Source organism: Myotis yumanensis, unplaced genomic scaffold (assembly GCF_028538775.1).
Source record: "Myotis yumanensis isolate MYYU_CA2020_CCGP unplaced genomic scaffold, mMyoYum1.0.hap1 SCAF_2, whole genome shotgun sequence".
In the NCBI taxonomy this organism is placed as follows: domain Eukaryota; kingdom Metazoa; phylum Chordata; class Mammalia; order Chiroptera; family Vespertilionidae; genus Myotis; species Myotis yumanensis.
This window is the reverse complement of record NW_027223753.1, coordinates 11,872,839-11,894,477: the sequence shown is the minus strand read 5'-3', so window position 1 is coordinate 11,894,477 and position 21,639 is coordinate 11,872,839. Positions and strand designations below refer to the sequence as shown.

Genomic DNA, 21,639 nt, shown 5'->3' with positions numbered 1-21,639 from the left:
TTTTGATATTTATTTTATATATTTAAATGCCATTTAACAAAGAAAAATCAACCAAAAAATGAGTTCGCGTGTCACCTCTGACACGCGTGTCATAGGTTTGCCATCACTGACCTATATAATAAAAGCCCAGCGACCGAAACAGCAAAAAAAAAAGAATGACCAGAGACCAGAACAACCATGGCTCCTCACCCCAGCCGGCCCCGCCCCCCAGCAGGGACCCCCACCCCAATTAGGGTCGTGGCCAGCTTGCAAATCGCCCTCGGCCCCTCATCCTGGCAGGCCCCAACCCCCAGCAGGGACCCCCACCCGGATCTGGGACCCCCATCAGGGCAGGCCAGCCGGCTCCCACCCGTGTACTGGGACTCTATCCTATATAATAAAAGGGTAATATACAAATTGACCCTAATGGCAGAATAACCAGAATGACCACTTGACCAGTCACTATGAGGTGCACTGACCCCCTTTTGGTCCCTTTCCCCGGCCGGCAGGCTCCAATCGCCCGATGACGAATGGGGAACTGGGGGTGGGTGGCGGGAGATTCGGGCAGTGCCAGGCCAAGGCCCCCCACCCTGCCGGTTGCCCCACACACAGAGGGTGACCCGCAGCGGGTGTGGGCCCGGTGAATGGGCGGGAATGGCGGACATCTGGGTCCCTTCCCCTGGCCGTCAGGCTCCGACTAAGGACCATACCCTCGCATGAATTTCATGCGCCGGGCCTTTAGTATGAGTATAAGTGAGCTTTGCTAACTTTTTGTGATGCATATAGCCTCCCAATGTCCCCACACCTGACAGCTGTCTGCAACGCCCACAGAGCTTGTTTACAAATACAGATTTCCGGCCCTGGCCTGGTTGCTCAGTGGGTTAGAGCACTGTCCGGTATACCAAAAGGTTGTGGGTTCAATTCCCAGTCAGGGCACATACCTAGGTTTCGGGTCCCATCTTTAGTCGGAGCAAGTACTGGAGGCCACTGATCAATGTTTCTCTCCCACATTGATGTTTCTCTTTCTCTCTCTCTCTCTCTCAAAAAATCAATAAAAACATATCCTCACGTAAGGATTAAAAACAAACAGATTCCTGGCCCCCAGAGCAGAGGTTCCTATTGGGCAAGGGGATGTGTGTTTAACAGCAGGTAGTTCCAAAGCAGCCCACCTACCTGGCAGGCCCTCGGGGACCTTTGGGGTGTATCAGGTTCCACCTGTGCAGAGCTCTCCCCCTCCCCTGGGACTAAATTCCTAACCCTTTCAGTCCCAGTGGAGAATGCAGGTGACACTGGGAAGTTGTGCTCTCTGAGCTGGGGTCCCGAGGTCCCCCTGTATTGGCAGATGGGGCCTGAGATGTGTGATCCGGTCCTTTATGTGCAGCACATCCGGTCCTCTGTGCTCGCTGTGATGGAGATGGAGTACAGCGGTCCAGACAGACCCCAGGAGAATCTGTGGGGAGCCTGGCCCGCAGCGTCAGCCCACCACCATCCTGGTTGGACAGTAGCCTCCTAGTTCAACTCAAAACTCCTTTATCAGACATCCCATCCTTGGCACTCTGTGGAGTGCTGTCTAGTGTCTGTCTCCCTCCCTAGACTGAGCTTGTTGAGGAAGAAATTTATACTTTGTGGTTATTGTTCAATCTCCGTATCCCCAGGACCCAGCCAGGTGCTCCATCGATGTGTGTTGAAGGACTGACGGTGGGTGTTTCAGTGAATGAATGATGGGTACTATCTGGGAGTCCAGAGAGGAATGATGACCTCTGCTGGGGAAGACATCACCTGGGACAGGTGTCACCTGGAGGTAGCATTTGAGCCTGGCCTTGGTGGGTAGGAGGGATTTAGCTAGCGCGGGGGGTGGAGCGTGGGGGGAGGCGAGTAGTTGGATGGGCATTCCAGGCTCAGGGCACCGCGAGGCCTCTGAACGGGCTGTGGCACCTGCTTGCCCTGGGCTCAGTTTGTGTCGCCCCACAGGTGCTGCTGCTCCCTCCTGAGAGCTCGCCAGTGCTCCCCAAATAGGACCACTACCACCCCAGTGTCACCCCTGGCCACATCCAGTGTGGTAAGTGCTTCACAGCCGCCTGGGAAGAGAGGGAAAAGAGGGGTCACCTTCTGTCCTGGACACTGACCTTGGCCCTCAGAGCTTATGTTTAGGGCCAACCATTTGGAGTCAAAACCCTTGGGCTTCGGTTTCGTGGTTCTCTCCCAGGGCGGGTACCATTTATTGTGTGCCTACTGTGTGTCAGCCACTACGGTGGGTCATTTGTGTGCACAGTATCATCAAATATTTCCAACAACCTAGGGAGGGAGGTGCTATTAGCCCATTTGATAGCTGAGGAGGTTTCTAGGAGGTGGCAGGATTGTTGAGGTTCCTGGGAAGGGGAGGGGGGTTCTTGCTATCTGGGTGATGTGTGAGTGGGATGGTCTCTCTGGCTAAGCAGACGTGAGCACTCCAGTTTCCTTCCCAGGCTGGTAGGAGTCCCGGGAGCAAGTGCCAGAAGCAGATCTGCAAGGTGACCAGAGCTGTCCTTGTGTCTGCAGCAGCATCTGGGCACATGCACTGGCTGGAAGCTCATTTTCAGGAGCAAGACATGGAGGATGCCCACACCCCCTTTTGGATATTGGGGCACTGAGTTGTCTCCCCTGTTCCCCTGAGGATGCGCTTAGCATGGCAGTCTAATGGGGTGCCCATCCCTTCATCCAGCACAAACCCAGACCAGGGAGACATCCACGACTGGGAGGCCAAAGGGTGAGCCCAGCGCTTGTCCAGACAGCCCCACCACAAAAGTCAAAATGCCATGACCCCTATATTGCCTGCTCAGCTCCTCAGTTCCCGCTCCCGGGAGGGTCTGTGAAGTCTTTGAGGGCAGGGACTACTCATTTGTTCATTCAATCACTCAGTCACTCAACAAACGCAGGTTGAGCACCTGCTGTGTGGCAAGCGTGCTGTTGGGCACCGGGGAGCCTGCTGTATCAACCATGGTTTGGTCGGAGCAGCAGAACTACTAGGGGATGCCTGTGTATAAAATAAAGGATTTTTTTAAACAGAGATTTTACTTTCCAGGATTGTGGGAGCCAGTAAAAAAGTCTGCGTGAGGCCCTTCCTTCCTTCCTTCCTTCCTTCCTTTCTTCCTTCCTTCCTTCCTTCCTTCCTTCCTTTCTTTCTTCCTTCCTTTCTTTCTTTCTCTTTCTTTCTTTCTTTCCTTTTCCAAAATATATTTTTATTGATTTCAGAGAGGAAGGGAGAGGGAGAGAAACATCAATGATGTGAGAACCATTGATTGCCTTCTGCATGCCCCACACTGGGGATCGAGCCCGCAACCCAGGCATGTGTCCTGACTGCGAATTGAACAGTGACCTCCTGGTTCACAGGTCGATGCTCAACCACTGAGCCATGCCAGACAGGCGAGGCTATTTCTTTTTGTGCTGGCACTGCTGCCTCAGGTCTTACAGCCTAAGTGGCAGGGCAAACTGCACTGTGGAACCCCTGCGGGCAACCTGGGACCCCTCAGCCTCTCACCTCATCCAAGTCTCCAACAAGAGAAGCTAAGGAGGCCATCTGGCAGGATCAGTTTCAAACACCAGTCAACGACCCGTATTTCTAAGGCAACCTGCTGTTGGATGTCTATGTGTCTGTGTTGTCTGCCTACTTTTATTTATTTATTTACTTACTTATTTATTTATTTATTTATTTTAAGATCTGGGTTAGAGGACAGTTTTCCGAACTGTCTGTCTCGCATCTGGAAATGCATTTGTAGTTTTTAATAACCCAGACTTTTAAAAATATATTTATTTTATTGATTTTTTACAGAGAGAAAGGGAGAGGGATAGAGAGTTAGAAACATCGATGAGAGAGAAACATCGATCAACTGCCTCCTGCACACCTCCCACTGGGGATGTGCCCGCAACCAAGGTACATGCTCTTGACTGGAATCGAACCTGGGACCTTTCAGTCTGCAGGCCGACGCTCTATCCACTAAGCCAAACCGGTTAGGGCTGCCTACTTTTATATAAAGCTCCACCCAGGGAGGCATGTATGGTCTGACCTGTACATTTCAGTATCTCCTTCGAAAGGAGGGCTATGCAGTGTTGAGAGAGATGACCTTCCTGCTGGTTCTCTTGCCAGCTAAGAGAGGGTCCAATAAAACAGTCAAGGAGACCGCCTCTTCCCGAGTGTCAGCCATCACGTGGATTTCATCATTTCCGCCCGAGCTGTTCACAGCCCTGAGGGTGGATCCAGGGCAGTGGGCCTGGAGGACCTCAGTGGGGTTCCCTCCACTGAAGATGAAGCCCAGAGCCCCAGCCAGACTAACCAGCCAAGGACAGACTCCCAGGAGGCAGTGAGAGCAGAGAAGGAAGGGAGCTGGTTCCCAGGTGGAATCAGGAGGTGCTCCTGGGAAGCCCCAATGTGGCTGAGTCCCTGAGCCACTCCAGGCTCCGTTTTCTCTCTGTGTGGGCTGGAGTGGAAGACAGTGGTTTAGAACCAGCGTCTGATGTCTGTGTGCTGTGTGACTTCGGGAAGGTCTCCTAACCTCTCTGAGCCCCAATGTCCTGGCAGGTAAAAGAAGGTTCTCCATGGACCCTTCCAGCTCACACCCACATCAGCTTGTAATGTCGCTTTCATAACCTCACAGCCTCCCTCGTCCACAGATGCCTGCGGGCACGTGTCTGAATCCTGCATCTCTGAGCTGGGATACCCCAGGGAGAAGGGCCTGTTTACAGCCCCTTCCTGCAGAACTTACCAGCAAGACACCAGCTTGCCTGCCACCTGGCCCTGAGGGAAGGGAGAAGCCTGGGCTGAGTCTCTTCTCCATCATCCAGAATACTGCGATTGAAGAGAAATGGCATTAAGAGTGAAGCTCCCCACTTCCCCCACATACCTGTTTAAAAATGGATTCAGGATAGAGCATCAGCCTGCAAACTGAAAGGTCCCAGGTTCGATTCCGGTCAAGGGCACATGCTCCCGGGTTGTGGGCTCAATCCCCAATGGGGGACTTGCAGGAGGTAGCCAATCCATGATTCTCTCTCATCATGGATGTTTCTATCTCTCTCCCCCTCTCCCTTTCTTCTCTGAAATCAATTTAAAAAAAATTTTTTTTAAATGGATTCAGGAAATGGCTTTGATCAAAAAAAAATTTTTATGAGCAAATTGGATACTTGAGCCCCATTTTCTGTACGATGTTGTCAAATATAGACATGAGACTATATCACACTTTTCTGAAACACCAGTTACATTTTAGGGTAATCAAGAAATCAAATTTTATTTAGAAAATGTTGAACATTGGCGCTTTTTAAATATAGATCCCATTTATCATGTGGCTATTTTGGGGTTTGTCCGTGGAAAGAAGCCAAAGGTCTTTTCTTGGGCGGGACTCTCCTTTGTTTTAAAATATGTCCTTTCTCCCTGCTGTCTCAATATTCATTTACAAATACTAGATGAGTTGGGGCGCTTAACGGCCTTACTTGGTAAAAATAAACCCCATAGCTGAACCCTATGTAAGAAAACATTCTGCTCTGTGAAATCCCAGAATCTCAGCATCTCTGTGTCAGCATCAAGGTGGCTTCGGGTTTCCCAATTTATATCACAAGAAACATTACGGTTTCTCTTTTTTTAAAAGACAATGTCAGAGCCCAGCCAGTGTGGTTCAGTTGGTTGAGCGTCGGTCTGTGCACCAAAAGGTGGCCAGTTCGATTCTGGCTGGGGCACGTGCCTGGGTTGCGGGCTCGATCCCTGGTTGGAGTGTGTGCAGGAGGCAGCCTATTGGTGTTTCTCTCTCACATCGATGTAGCTGGGATTTAAACCTTCTTTCCACCCCCTCAAGGAAAAATGAGACCAATGCTTGGCTCCAGGGGACCCCCAAGATTTGAGGAGATGAGCCCCAAGGAAGGCTTGCTCTCATCTCAGAAAACCTTCTACTTACTGAGCCTCACCTTCTGTCTCTGAGAGAACGTGGTTAACTTTGCGTTTAGTGGCCCAGTGGCAGGGAGAGAGGCACAGGCAATCCCCACAGCAGAGGGATATGCCTGTGTGGTGTTTATTAGTCTTCAGGAGAAATGCTATTTAATATACACATGGCAGATCTATGGAGTCAATTTAGCTTCTTCTTGAGCAAAATTCTCTAGAGGGAGACAGAAACCGGAAATGCATCCCAGGAAAGTCTTCCTCCTGGAGACGGGGCACTATCTTCAGAGGCGAGGACGACTGGCCTGGCGTTAGGAGTGAGCCAGGAACCTTGACTTTGTCAGGTCCTATGACCAGTCACTCTCTGGGGATTGTCTGGAGGGTGAGGAGTGGCTATGGGCTCCTCCAAGCCCAGTGGACCATCAGGAGAGAACCAGGAGCCAGACCTGGGAGCCCTCTCAGCAGCCCAGCAGCACCAGTGAGTCCCGTGTGGCAGCAGAAGGGGGCAAAAGTCATGGTCTGGTGGCGCTCACTGAGGGTCACTAGGTGCAGAGGAAGTTGGGGAAGTATTGGTAACTAGGGTTGTAGCTCTTTAGGTTTCTCTTCAGGCAGTAGGCGAGCTTCCGGTCACAGGAGCAGAGCTTCATCTGGCAGGCGGGCCCCAGCTCTGCAAACAGGACGCCAAATGCGGAATGAGGAAGACGCCCTCTATGGACATTGACTCCCAGGCTCGCTTCAGTCAGGACTTGCTTCTAGACTGAGCAGACTCCCCGTCTGCTTCCTGCTCTGATGGAGCACTCAGTCTGATGAGGGCGGCACCGCGTCTATCCCGGGGGATGCATCATCTGATGGAAAAGGCCCAGCTGTCTGGGGTGAGGTTTCAGCCTAGGGAGACACAACTCCTGCCCTCCGGGAGCCCCAGTCTCATCAAGGACACACATCCCCTCAGTCTGATGGCGGAGACAGCTCCTGCCCTGGAGGAACCCCAGTTCTCATAGCGACACCTTATCCAGACTTAGCTTTGAACTCAGAGGGACCTGAACTTGAATCCCAACTCTAGCTATACGAACTGGCAAGCCTTTGTGTTTCAGTTTCCTCCTCTGTAAAATGGAGAGACTAAACCTACTCACAGGGTATTTTCAGGGAGCAAGTAAAGGGAATATGCAAACATTTGGCACCTACTGAATACTCAATCTAAGACATCAGATACAGCTGCAATATTCTTGCCCCAGTTCTCTCCCCCTCCCCCAAGATATAGACTGGCTGATCTCTAGGGGCAGCTGAACTCAGGGCCAGCAGAGACCCAGGCTCCTCCAGTGGCCTGAATGGGCAGCCCCAGCCTTACCACAGGTGACCAGGCCCCGCGAGACACTGTATTGGTAGGACTGTGTCCGGATGTGGCAGCCTTTCTCCTCCAGCAGCCCATAGCAGTGGTCATGTATCCAACAGCACCTGTCAATGCAACACACTTAGATCCTGAGTGGAAGGGGCATGCCATTTAAGCGGAGGCCACATCGGTGGGCGTGGTCTGGCAGAGAAAGAATCTAATAAGAATATGCCCTTCTTCTAGGGCTGCCTGCCATTGGCTAGCAGCTCACTGACCTGTTTTTTCCTCCTAAGCTCATGGTGAGACTACATTTCCCAATCTCCCTTGCAGGTACAAGTAGTCACATGACTAGGTTCCAGCCAGAGGAATGTGGGCAGAAGTGATGTACACTGCTTTCAGACCTACCCATAAAAACCTCACACGTTATCCTCCACTTTCTTTCTTTCTCCACCTCAGCTGAATGAAGGTGATCCAGCCTAGGACACTGAGGCCACCGGGTATAGCAGAGCCACAAGGTGGAAGGGACCTGGGTCCCAAAATCAACATGTTTGATTGAACTGTTATAAGATCAAAAAATAAACTTCCAGTATGCTAAGGGTAGCAGGTTTCATTACATTTTTTTACTTACAAAAAAGTTGAGAAATTGTACGCAGTGTTCCCATTTACCCCACATCCAGTTTCTTCTATTAGTAACATCTTATATTAATATGATACATGTGTTAGAAGTAACAAACCAATGTTAACTAATTACTAAATACTAATATGTAATTATTGATTCATTCATTGTAAAAAGTTCACAGCTTTTTCAGATCTCCTTAGTTTTTACGTAAGGTCCTTTTATGTTCCAGGATCCCGTGGGGGACCCCACATGACATTGAGTCGTCATGTCTCTGTAGGCTCCTCTTGACCCAGGGCAGTTTCTCACTCTTTCCTTGTTTTCGATGACCTTGACAGTTTTGAGGAATACTGGTCAAGTATTTGGCAGGATGCCCTACTATTGGGTTTCTCTGACATTTGTCTCATGCTATGTGTTTCTTGTTTTGCTCTAATTGTCCCAGCTTTGGCCATCAGGAGCTCTTTCGGTCGGTTCCTGTGCTCTTTGGCATTTCCATCAATGTGACGTCTGTTTGGGGTTTGTTTTGTTTGTTTGAGCACTTCCTTACTTTCTAGTTTATAAGAAGCTCCAGGCTCATCCTGTATATTTCCCGCACTAGTCCTAGCATCAGCCATTTCTCTAAGGAGCCTTGGTTCCTGGGAGAATGATATTAGAAACCAGATCTGGACACTAGGTGTTGCTTATTGCTACTGAGAGGTTGTTTCTTGTAGGTCCTCTCAGCTGATAGAATATATATTATATATATATATGTGTATATATATGTGTGTGTATATATATATATACATATATATGTATATATATGTAGATATAGATATAGATTATATGTATGTGTTTATGTGTGTGTCTATATTAACCCCATGTATATACACATGTCTACATATTTCTATATGTAACCATCTGCATCTGTATTAAGCTAAACTAGAGTTCATATTGATGTCTCCAACTCTAATCCACCACCACATAGGTCATTCTAGCTTCCTGTCCTTGCTGATCTGCAAACTCCCCCTCCAGCAGCAAGGAACTCAGCTCCAACCATCTGCCATCCATGCCCTGAAGTGCCTCACCCCATCATACATCTCTAGCAGTCTCAGAATTGTTAACCCAGCAGGTGGCATTTTCCAAAGAACAATATCTCTCCTCCCCCCTGTTCTGGAACTTATACACTTCCCAATCAAGATGTGAGAACTAGGTCCCCTCCCTCTTAAAGCCATTATGACTGCCTCAGCCGAAAAGAAGGACCAGCGTGAAATTCCCGAGGCTTGGTCATAAAAACGCTATACTCTTTTGTCTTGCAGTCTTGGGACACTCACTCTTAGAACCCAAGCGTCACCGTGCTGTGAGGAAGTCCAAACAATCTTGGAGAGGCCTGGGTGGGAGGAACGGAGGCCCCCAGCCCCAGCCCCAGCCCCAGCACCATCTGAGCTCCCAGCCAGCAGCCAGCGACCACGTGCCAGCTATCGGAGTGCACCTCTGGATGATGCCTCATCCAGCCTCAGTCAAGGTGCCCAAGCTGAAGCTGGGTGGCACAGAGACAAGCCAGCACACCAAGCCCTGCCCAAATGGAAGATTCTTAACAAATCAATGGTCGTCGTCGCTTTAAGTCACTACATTTTAGGATGGTTGTTACGCAGCAACAGACCATCTGACACATTAGGCCACTGAGATTTGGAGAGTTACTAGATGTAGCGTGGGCAAGTCAGTTAACCTCTCTGACACTCAGTTTTCTTATCTATAAAATGGTGCTTCAATTCCAGAAGTGACATGGGATTAGAGGAGGTCATGTGGGTGCAGAGCCTGGAGCATGAAGGGCAGTCATGATAATCAGCTCACCAATCAGTAACATCCTTGGGGGTCCCTCGGCCGCCCCAGCCACAGTAACAGCCGTAGAAGCCATAGTTCATCAAGGCGTTCTTCCCTGTCACCTTCTCAATCATCGACTTCAGTTCTAGCAAGCCACCTGACACAGCGGGCACACCTGAAAGACAGCCCCGGCTTTCCCAGCTGCTCCTGCCTCTCTCCCATCCTGGGGCTTAGAGGAGCCCAGGTGTCTCTTTCTCCTCCTCCCCATCAGTGGGAGAGGGACAAAGAAGGTGAGGGCAAGCAGCATAGAGAAGTGGTTACATGGCTGGACTTGGGGAATGAGCAAGCCTGGGTCCAAAACACGCCCCCCCCCCCCCCTCCCCTGCTGACTCACAGTATGATGCTGCACAGGCCACTTATCTCTCGGACCTCGTGTTCCTCGGTTTCCTAAAATGAATGCCTGCCTCTGGGAGTTGTCATGAGGGTTACACTAAGGTAAAGGATGTAAATTTCCAGCACAGTGGCAGATACATACTCAGGGGCCAAGAAACATTAGGTATAAATAATACGGTATCATATGAAGCTGGCTAATGGGCTCTTCCTTTATCTCCTAACAATACACACCTTTCTCCTCCCACTAACACCATCCTATATAATAAAAGCCTAACATGCTAAGTGTCAGGTCGTCCGGTAGGCCATTCAATCAATCAAAGTGTAATATGCTAATGATATGCTAAGGCCATGCAACCACTCGCTATGACGTGCACTGACCACCAAGGGGCAGACACTTTGACCTGTAGGTTAGCTTGCTGCTGGGGTCTGGCCAATCGGGACTGAGCGAGACGAGCCGGACACGCCCTGGAGCCTTCCCACAGTCCCTCCCCGGCTGGCCAACTTCCCGTGTCCTTCCCCAGCCCTGATCGTGCACCAGTGGGGTCCCTCGGCCTGGCCTGCGCCCTCTCACAATCTGGGCTGAGGGAACCCCCCCCCCCCCCCGAGTGCATGAATTTCGTGCACCGGGCCTCTAGTTTAGAACATAAGAATCTTCAAGCAGCGTGGGCCTCTTGGAGCTCTCTGAAGCCAGCTCCCTCATCGTGCAGATTGGGAAACTGAGGCCTAGAGGGAAAAGGTGGCTTGTGCAGGGGTACACAGTGAGCCAGAGGCTCGAGGCCTCGCGCTCCTCCTACAGTCTCCAGGGATTCAGAGACATCAAAAAGCAGGCAGCCTGTCCGGGGCTGAGGAGAAGCTCAAGACAGATCCCTGACTCCATGCTATGCAGTTACTTCCAGCTGGGAGGTGGCAGCAGGTGGGCTGCACACAAAACCTGGACAGGCCTGAGCAGAGTATGGCCAGGAATCCTGGGGTGGGAGGTGCTTGCTTTTTACTTGGTTGTGTTTTATCCCCCGATTTATTTTATTTTGTTTTGCATCAAACAAGCAAACAAAAAAATCTGCCTCCTGCATTTACAAACCACGTAGTCTCCCTAGAGCACAACCCTAACTCATTACCTGCTAGATCAGCGGTTCTCAACCTGTGGGTCGCGACCCCTTTGGCGGTCGAACGACCCTTTCACAGGGGTTGCGTAAGACCATCCTGCATATCAGATATTTACATTATGATTCATAACAGTAGCAACATTACAGTTATGAAGTAGCAATGAAAATAATTTTATGGTTGGGTCACAACATGAAGAACTGTATTTAAAGGGCCAGAAGGTTGAGAACCACTGTGCTAGATCCTGCCACAGACCTGCTATCATAAATGAGAAAACAAAGGCTTCTGCTGACATCTACACAAGTACATGCAGAGCCCAGATGCACAGTTAACTCTCTACAGCCTCAGGGTCTCCTTGCCACTACCCTGTTGTTCCTAGAGGTTAGAGGGTCACCAGTTCAAAGGTCAGGGGGCCAGCACTTACTACAAGCCAGGAACCAAGCCAGTGTGAGGATCCCCTTCATCTCTGAAGTTCTAGAAAAGAAAACACATCCCATGACATACTTACCAGGAGATGTCCCCACAGCCCATTCAAACCCTGCCCCAGGCTTCCCACCAAGCCCTACCTTCTCACGCTGGTCAATACACGGGCAACCCAGTGAGAGAAGATGAGGCAAACACCTCAAGGAGTTGATCTAAGGAGTCCTTGGGGGCAGAGGGGCATATTGTCCCCAACAGAGACAGGAGAGAACTGTCCCACCACAAAGGCACCTGACCACAAATGCTCCCACTCAATTGCCCCTTCTTCAGAAAATGGCTAAAAGTAACCAGAGGAAGAGGTGGGATTCTTTAATGGGTGGAGATTTGTTGGCACAAGTCAGGGGCAGGAATTGGCACACCCAGACAGGGCCCTGGGTGGAGGATGTCAGGATCTGGCAGGGAGAAAAGCAGCCCCTAGCAAGGGAGAGACTGGTGCAGGGCCAGGAGGGCACAGGGACACTGATGGCTTTAGGTCCTGGCGTCCTTTCATCTGGTGGTGCTGAGGGCCTGTTCAAGGACGTCTTCTGTGCTGGTGATTTAAGGACAGAAGCTGGGAGGGCTCACCCCTCTCCCAGCACTGCGAGCAGTGCCCAGCCGGAAGCAGGGGCTCAGGAATGAAGCAAGAGCACCCCTTATGTGACGTGGCTCTCAGGCCTCCTCGGGGCTTTTGTGGGTCCCAAGCCCTTTTGTCTTCATAGTCCCCTTCCTCAAAAAAAAGTCCTTTTTAAAATTATATTTTACAACCGAGTTGCTATAAAAATAAATACAATCCATGCTGGGTTCCTTATTATTATTATTCATTTATTTTTCTTCAATATCAAAAGAATTTAACATTGAAACATTGCCTTGGGCCCAGGCACTGGGCCTACCATAAGTTGACGCTGGGGGCTCAGGAGAGCTCAGAAGGGTAGGTATCATTGTTGGCCTTTTGCCAACGGAGAAGTACAGGCTCTGAGAGGTCAAGGCACTGCCAGAAGTCACACAGCCATAAGAAGTGGACGGACCTAGTGTGCCCCTCGATGTGCTGCACAGCCTCCCTCCCCAGAGGGAGGGCCTCTCCTTTGAGCCATGGAGCCCAGAGGCCCCAGCTTCCCTCCCCCCCGACACAGGAGTCCTGGCCTAGAGTCCAAAGAGATCACACGCAGAAGGCAGAGGAAATTCCATGTGTCTTGAGCCAATGTCTGATTCTAACTGGGCCTCTGGCAGAAGGTCCTTGACCAACGGCTGCCTGCTTTCCTTCCCTGTCTGGATCCCAACCCCTTGTTCATCTGCAGCTGCCCAGCTGGCCAGTAGTTGGCCACAGTTTCCCCTTCGGTGCCCTCCTGTCCCTGAGTCCTGAGTTCAGTGGTCTTCTCGGCCAGTGCTGTGCCCCAAGCCCTGTCCCCTCCCAAGGCCTGGCTCCAAACGCACCACCTCCAACTCCCAGGGCTCCTGGCTCCTGGGATGCCCGCTCCCTGCCATCCTTTGTCCAGCAGCTCCTCTGAGTTCCAAGAACGTTTCCGAGGGTTCTGTCCACCCATTGCCACTGCCCTGAGGGCTCTAAATAGCCAAGGCCATGGTTCAAGACCCTATCCATCCACAGCCATCTTTCTCCGCTGCTTCCTGGAGCTGTGACCGGAGGAAGAGGGCAACTCCCATGTACTGGGCACCTACAATGTGCCAGGCACTGTCTCAACCCGCCAATGGCCCTGGCAGGTGACAACTGCTAGACCTGCTGGCACGGTGTCTGTCCCTTCAACAGCCATTTGTTGAAGGAGAGAATGCCAGTTGTTGGTTTTTACAGACCAGGAAACCCAGGCTCAGAAAGGGGAAGTGAGTTGCCCAAGGATTCAGCTCAGGAATAGGATGCAACTCCTCTACTCACTGGACCCCCTGCCTCTGAGCAGCCCCTGTGTGGGAGCCATGCTGTTCCCTTTCTACACCTTGTGATGCTTTCACATCTTGGGGGCCTTGCTGGGCTGGGAAGAGACAGCCCCTCCCGGGACTAGCTAATTCCTCGAGATAGTCAGAGGCTGCTCAGCGAGCACACCTTTCACTCATACGCAAGCCAACCAATCCTAAACCTCCTTGCCCAACCACCTTTATTTAACACTCATGCTCCCAGCCGATATTTCCTCTGCCCTAAATCACCTGAGGGCCAGGAAGGACTGTTAAGAGTCCCTTGAAATTATTCAAGATAGTCAACCCTAAATTGTCCTTTCTTATAAAAAACACAATAGACTCTGGACCATGCTTTCGCTCGTCTTGCCTCCTGGTCGACCCGGTGCTGCCCGAGCGGCCCTGCATGCTGTGGCGTGTTCCCTTCTCTTGGGAACTGTGAGTAACAAGCTATCTTTTAAATGGTGCGTCTCCTGATCTAAATGGTGTGTCTCCCAGCACATTTTAGAACACCTTTGACCCGGGCTGTGGGTGTGAGCGCGAGGCCCCAGGCAAAGGGCCCTGAAAGAGAACAAGCTGCACTGAGAAGGTGCTGGGCTGCATATCTGGCGCTTTGGCCAGACGGGGCACGCTGTCCTAGAACACATAGATAGGAAGGTACTGACATCAGGCCAGGCCTTGAGAGAGGGTCTCATGGCCCCTTCCCAGCATGCAGGCCTTCTTTCTCTGAAGGCCCGGAAGTCTCATTCCAAATTTGGGAGACAACGGACTGGAAAAAGTATAAATAAAGGGAGTTTCCTCCATATTGGGTGCCCAGAATTTGAAAGACACATTTTTCTCGGGGCCTCCACAGATTTAATAATAAAATGTAACTCTTATAGTCTGCACTGCAGTTCAGCCTCTGCTTCGGCAGGGTGCTGTAACTGTAGTCGCTGGCCAGCTCAACAAATCCTCGCTTGCTGTTTAAGACCTAATTGGAGTCGGTGGTCTTATTCTCGCGAATGTTGGTCCACAACAGGAAGGTGGCCGAGGCACTGAAGCAGCCGCCTGGGGTGGGGAAGGGCGGGGAAGATGGCCCTCAAGGAAGCCCAAAGCAGGCCCCAGGAGGAGGATGTGGGGTTGGCTATTTTTATCAAGTAACCACAGCAGGGAATGAGTGAGCCAGGAGGTAATGTTGGAGTGGAGCAGCGGCCGCGGTAATGAGAGGTGGAGAGAGTGGAGACAGGCAGCCTGACGGAGCATGGCAATGTGGGGGCTGGGGCGTGGCTGGGTCACTGCACAGGCAGATCCACAGGCAGCAGCCGCCCCCCACCCCACCCCCAGCTCCCAGGACCCCGTCCATCGTGTCTTCCCCAGGAAAGGACGACAGCACCAGCCCCCCAGTCGGGAAGGATACCTGAGACCTCCTTACAGTCCCTGGGGAAGCAGTGGAGGGCCAGACTCCCCTCTCACAGCCCCTCTCCGTGCCCGACCCCTCCACCCGCAGGTAAGGCACCCCCAGAATGAGATTCCTCACCGGTGAGACCTTCTCTCTGTCCTCTGGTCAGGCCTGGAGGAGAGGTAAGGGTTGGGCCCGCCTGGTTTTAAGGGCCTCCCCGCCTGCCTCCCACCCCTGCCAGCTCCAGGAGGAAGCCTTACGTCTCCCCTAAGACCCCTGGGGATTTTTCCTCCCTGTGCTCAGAAACAGCTATTTCCTGAAGCACATTACCGGGCCTGGGTGGCTTCAGGAGGGATATTGAGTTCCGTCTCGCTGGGGCCACCCACGGTCCAGGGCCCTTCTCCATCAAGGCCCGGGGATCTGGAATCCCCCTCTGGGCCTGCACCCCCCACCCCGCCCCCAGGCCACGCCAGGTCTCTGTCAAGGCCTCCAGCCCACGCTCCTGCTCAAATTTCATTCGGTCTCTCTGGGCCTCCTCCCAGGGGCAGCCAGGACAGCGGGTGGCACCCCCTCTGACTGCCCCATTCTCTGCCTGTTGCTCCCCATCTGCCAACCCCAACTCTCTGTCCTGTTCGGGAACCTGTGAAAGCCCCGCTCTGGAGTCGCAGTAAAATGTTGCCAAGCACGGCTGGCACCTCTTTATTGCACCTGACTCTCTACCAAATTGCCACATTTCTTCCCTCTGAGTAGAAGAAACTACCGCCTTGCAGTGAGAGAAATGCCAGCTGGAGTCCCCCACTCAGCAGCGGTGGGAAAGTCTCCGCACTTGTCTGTTTGTTCCTGACCACCTGAGGGGCTCAGGGAGAGGTAAGGCCAAGTGGGTAGGGGTGCGGCTCAGGGGTTCACACCACAGGCTCTCCTGGGTTCACCTAGCAGCTCCGAGTCCTGGATTCAAATCCTGGCTTCCCCACTCAGCTATTTCACCTCAGGGCTGATGGTCATTCTCTCACCTCCGAGAGTGATTGGGATTAAATGGCTTAATGCATTTGTAACAGAGAAGTGGCCAAAATGTTAAATACACAGCCTCCTAAAGTGTTCTCACAAGCACATGGGTAGCTGTCATTACTTTCCATCCTCCACTTCTGTTGATCCCTGCTCCCCATCCTGACCCTCACATACACACACTGAGAAGACGCGGGTGTGCCCGCCCTCCTGTCCCCAAAGCCCCTCCTCTGGGCCCGCATGAACCCATCTCTTCCAGGGACCTACCCCTGGCCAGGAACCCTGTGAATTCAATTTAACACAAAAAGTACCCACTGGGAGTCTGCTGTGTGCCAGGCACTGCCGGGGACCCACTGTGAACAGGGCTGCCTTTCTGGTTGGGGGACATGGAGAGAGCGTACAGGCATTAACCACGTAAATAAATACACAACGTGTCCCTGAGCAGTAGCGGCCGTGGGGAAACTCCGCCTTCGGTGTGTTTATTTCTCTTTCCCTCCAGTCCCCTCCTCTGCTGCAGGCACACAGGAGCTCCCACCCCAACCCAGACGAAAGCAGCCAAGAAAGGGAAACACCCCTTACCTCTGCTGACCTCTCTCCAGTTTCTGTTTCCTGAAAAAGCCCAGTTTCTGGACACAGAAGCCTCCACTTACTCATCGCCCGCTCCCTTTGAACCCTGTGCTGCCTAGCTCTGGCTGCGTCCCCCACCCAGCTCTCAGGGATCCCCCAAAGCCTGGGGTTGCCCAAGCCTGGACTTCACCCCCTCAGTCTCTCGGGCACTCCATCCCGCTGACCATCTCCTCTCATCTCAAAACTCTCCCTCTGGCTTCCGAGGGGCTGCCCTGTCATCTGCGTTCCTGCTACTCAGCTCCCGTCTCTGTCGGCCCCCAAATGCTGGTGTTTTCAAGGAAGTATGCACGCCCCCCTCCCTTCATCTCTCCTGGGGTGAGCTCATATGAGGTCAGGGATTTGGGTCTTATTTCCCTGCAGATTCCAGGAGCTTTAGTTGGCTGAGCAGCGTCTGGCACTAGCTCTGACTCAACAATAACACTGGTGAACAAGTGATTGAATGTATGAATGGAGAGAGAGCACAGTGTTGGGTCAAAGAGCCTGAGCTTCAAGTCAGACAGACGTGGATTCAGACCTGGGTGTCACCTCTGACACCCTGTGCCACCCGACCTCCTCAGGTCTCAGCATGATCCTCTGTAAGGCAGGACAATGATGAAACCTGCTTCATTTTGTAATTTTGAAAATTCAATGAGATGAGGCCGGCTGAGGGGCTCAGCGCAGTGCCTGGCACCTAGCCGGTGCTCAGTGAAAGGTCACGATTATAAGTAGTGTTACTGTTGTGAATTTCCACTCACACTGAGAGTAGGCACTGTGTCTGCTTCATTTCTGTACCCTCCACACTGGGCACATAGCAGGTGCTCACTTAGGTTTGCTGAGTGAATGCATGACCTCTCCGGCTCTGGCTTCCATACTCACCCCACTGCCCCAGCTGGCACTTCAAATAGAATTTGAATTATTATCAAATTTAAATATCAGGTGGGTGTTTGAATATCAGGCAGATATTTGAACTTTAATAATTTACTGTAATTAATGTTATATAAATTACTCGAGGCCCTATGCACAAAATTTGTGCCCACGCAGGGGTGGGGGGTCCCTCAGCCCGGCCTGCACCCTCTCACAGTCCAGGAGCCCTCAGGGGATGTCTGGTTGCCGCTTAGGTGGGAGAGGCTGCCAACGGAGATGTGAGAGGCTCCTGCCACCGCTGCTGCGCTCGCCAGCCGGGAGCACGGCTTCTGGCTGAGCGGTGCTCCCCCTGTGGGAATGCACTGACCACCAGGGGGCAGCTCCTGCATTGAGCGTCTTCCCCCTGGTGGTCAGTGCATGTCATAGCAACCAGTCATTCGGTCAATTTGCATATTAGCCTTTTATTATATAGGATATATTTAAATAAATATAGTTAAAATTCACATACCTGCCTGAATTCTAGCTCAGGGGCCCACAGGAACCCCAGAACTAAATTCACTGTCTCCCCCACCATCCAGCACCTCAAAGCTCTCCTCTCTCTGGTAATGGATCCAGTCATTCACACATTATCAGTTAAAACACCCCAACCAGAGTGGAAGATTGTTGAGGGCAGGATTCTTCTCTGACTCATTTCTGACCCTAGAACCTAGAACAACTGCTGACCCCTGCTAGGTCCTCAACAAATATCTGTGGAGAGAATTAAGCATCCCCTAAACATGACTGTTCTCTGCCCTTACTGTGTCTGTCTTATGCAGGCTCATCCTGGGGCTGAAGCCCACTGAGGGCAGCCATGGACAACTGGACAATCTCTGGCCCTGGGACCCAAGCTACTGAAATACCCCCAGTTTTTTCAAATGGTCTGATGACCCCCAGGAGGCTGGCACATAGAACAGGATTGCCTGAGGCTCACTGGCAGAAAGTCTACATTGAGTCCTCCTCCAGGAAATTTTTCCTGATTGTTCCTTCTCTAAGAAGCATGCCTGTCTCTGGAATGTACAGAACCTATCACACATACTGTCTGCTCTTCCTGTTGGAGAGGATTACAAAGCTGACAGCTCAGGAAGGAAGGAAAGAGGAGGTCAGTATTCAATGAACGTCTACTGGGCCACAAGTTCAAGGCAAGTTCAGCATTTGTTATCTTTAATCCTCACAAAATCTTGTGGGCATTATGACCCCATTCTGTAAGTAAGGAAACTGAGGGCCAGATGTTAGGTAGTTTTCCCAAGGCCACGGCTAGTAAAAGGTGGACCCATCTTAAGCCTGACCCATCTGCCACCCAGGTCCATGGTCTTTCCAGTACAGAAATGTGTTGAGATCCAATAAAGACATATTGATTAGGATCTTCATCAGAAATATGACCAAAGTGACATGTGATTTCTTTACAGACAAAATGGAGAAGTGAAAGCTAAACTACATTATCACTAGGGAAAGAAAGGTTACTCTGGGGGCAAGGTTCTTGTCTTCCCAGTTTTGCCTCTTGCTAGGCACCTTGGGCTGTCTATCCTGGTGAGTTTCTGTACCTGGTCCATCGTCCTTGCTCTGCTCATGTCCGTCTAATTGCCTATAACATTCCCCCCTCAAAGATTTTGGCTTTGAATTCTTTCAGAGGAAAGGGGTGCAGGGTCTCTTCTGTAGCTGCTTCCTGCTGAAAGGGGGCAACGTTTTCCTTCCAAGCCACGAGATCCTTGCTCTTTGTCAGAGGGACAATGAGGCCTGGATATGGAAGGAGGTTGGATGGTGCCCTGAGTACAAATATTTCCTGAGCACAAATAGAGCTTGTAACTTGGTAGAGATAACCTGTTACAAATCTCAGTATTATTGGGCTACGAATTATGACAAATGGTCTGGTAAAAGGAATAAAGATTTAGTTCTTAATAACTTCAAGTCAAGTGATGGTTTGAGAGAAAAATGAAACATTCATTTGGAGGGTTGTAACCAATTATTTAACTAGTTCAATCTTGTTTTATGGGTGAAAAATAAAACTTTGAAGACAATTAGCTGCATTAGGGTCTAATATTTACAACTGTGTACTGTGGAATTTATTGAAACATGATTTTTTCCCCATAAATCATCCTTTATTTTTTTTTAATATATTTTATTGATTTTTTACAGAGAGGAAGGGAGAGAGATAGAGAGTTAGAAACATTGATGAGAGAGAAACATCGATCAGCTGCCTCCTGCACACCCCCCACTGGGGATGTGCCCGCAACCAAGGCACATGCCCTTGACCGGAATCGAACCTGGGACCTTTCAGTCCGCAGGCCGACGCTCTATCCACTGAGCCAAACCGGTTTCGGCAGTCATCCTTTATTTTTATTAACGAGCCAAATTAAGACCAATTTATTTACTGTATTAAGTCCAGTTTCAATTTGGCTTGATTATTTGCATGAATACAACAAGAATAGTAATTGACTATATAGGTTCTTTTAAATTTGCTTTGCTGGAATTTCACAAGGAATTTTCAGATTGAGCTTTAATTTGCCCCTCCGCACAGAAGCCAAGCCATTGGCCTTGCCTGCAATACCTGTAAGTTTGGGTGGATTCCTCAAGTTCCTGGGGTCTCCAAAATGTCTGGAGGTTCTTTTCTTGCCATTTTTCAGGAAAGCAACCTTCATTCCTTAACAGGAAAGACTGCCATGAACCACTGACCAAGCAAGGTAGCAGGCCATTTCTCCAATCAGTTTTATTAGCTTTAAAGTCAATCTTCATTTCTTAAGGCTTTCTGATGACATTCAGAGTCCAGGCATGTCTCTCTCAGACATGACACTCCAGTCAAAGTCTTGGTTAATAAACCCAGAATTGGAAACTGGTCTTCTTGAATTCATGCAAAGAAACATATTGCCATAAAAAATAATAACATTCACTCATTAAGAATTGCTAAATTCTGGGGGGATTATGTTGGGAGAAAAATATAAATGTTACAATATTGTTTATGAGGGTATAATTTACCAAATTGCTCTAGGAAAAAAAAACAAGTTTCCTTATATCTTGAAAAAAAAAAAACATCTTAAAATCAGCAGTATCTTGAACAAAGTTTTAAGAATGCTAATTATTTTCAGTTCATTTAGCTCTATATTATCAATTTTTGCTTATCCGGATTATTCACCAGTATTTTCATGAATTCAGTTGTTTCTTAGAGTTTTAGAAATCTTTATCTAGTTTTAAGTTATTATTTGCTTAGAAATCTGTAATTTAGAGTAAGTCAGAGTTCTTTTTATGAACCTTTCCAAAGACATAACTAACATATTTGCAAATGCATTAGAGTAAAACAATGGCTGGAAGTGACAAATTTGAAATGACGTGGTCATATGGCGGAAGCCAATTCCAGCGTGTCAGCAGGGCTGAATCATCTGGAGGTGGCTGAGGGCATTTCCCCAAACCTGAAAAGGATGCATAAATGATTGCTTGCTGCCAGACAGCTGAGGGCATTTCAGTCTACATGTTATTGCCTCCTACTGGCCAAACACATGAACAGCCAAAAGCATTTCCCCCAATCGGACAATGGATTCTGTACACTAAACCCTGGCCTTTGATGTGTATATCTACCTTGCCTTAGGACAAATTGTGTTAATAAAAAGCAAGGGGTTCTGAGACAAGGAGAACTTAGCTCCTTTAGCTAAGTCTTCTCTGGCTCCCCAAAATGCCTCCAAAATTATGTTTCGTCTCTGGACTCTTGATTAATTTACACACAGCGCCTTCTTCAGATTCCTGAACCCTTCTAGATGCTGGATTAAGACCCCTGGCAGTTACAGATTTGATTATAATGTAATTCATGAAAAAAAACTTTGCTTTTTTTTTGGTAAGATATTAACTTCCCAAGATAATAATTTCTTGATAAATAATAATTATTATGAAATGACACCAAAGAACAATGCAAAACCCATATTTTTGGATTTAACATATAACTTCAATATATAAAGAACAAATAATATGCAAGATGTTAAAAGTTGTACATGGCTTATTGGAAGTGTGCATTGAGCACTGAAAACAGGTGGGTCACAAACACCTGGATTTTAACTGCCAGATGTCTGGTGTCACTGACAGGACACCTGCTACCCCTGAGAGTTTTCTGTTTGAATTGGCTTTGAATCTTTGCAAGTTCCTTCCTAGGGCAGGCTGAAAATTTAGAACATCCATTTTAATAAACATATATGTATTTAAATAGAATATATTTATTATTATTATTTTACTTGGCAAAATTTCCCATATAATTTCAAGCATATTAAATAGGCCTAAGTAGCTCAAAAAACTTCTTT

General features: G+C 49.8%; 1 protein-coding gene across 2 annotated transcripts in view; it reads right to left on the bottom strand.

The window, feature by feature from the left end:
- Nucleotides 1–5,265: 5,265 nt before the first annotated feature.
- The window catches only part of PLA2G5 (phospholipase A2 group V), a 28,171-nt gene continuing 11,797 nt past the window's right edge, over nucleotides 5,266–21,639 (bottom strand). The window contains exons 1-5 of one of the 2 annotated variants that reach the window (XM_070403159.1): nucleotides 11,682–11,831; nucleotides 11,540–11,589; nucleotides 9,652–9,796; nucleotides 7,224–7,330; nucleotides 5,266–6,545 (exon numbers count right to left, since the gene is read on the bottom strand). In XM_070403159.1, coding sequence (XP_070259260.1) covers nucleotides 6,421–6,545; nucleotides 7,224–7,330; nucleotides 9,652–9,796; nucleotides 11,540–11,579 — 417 coding nt within the window. In that variant the 5' untranslated portion in view covers nucleotides 11,580–11,589; nucleotides 11,682–11,831 and the 3' untranslated portion in view covers nucleotides 5,266–6,420. Of the gene's footprint in view, nucleotides 6,546–7,223; nucleotides 7,331–9,651; nucleotides 9,797–11,539; nucleotides 11,590–11,681; nucleotides 11,832–21,639 lie in introns of those variants that run through there. The other variant, XM_070403160.1, reaches the window with a different exon arrangement.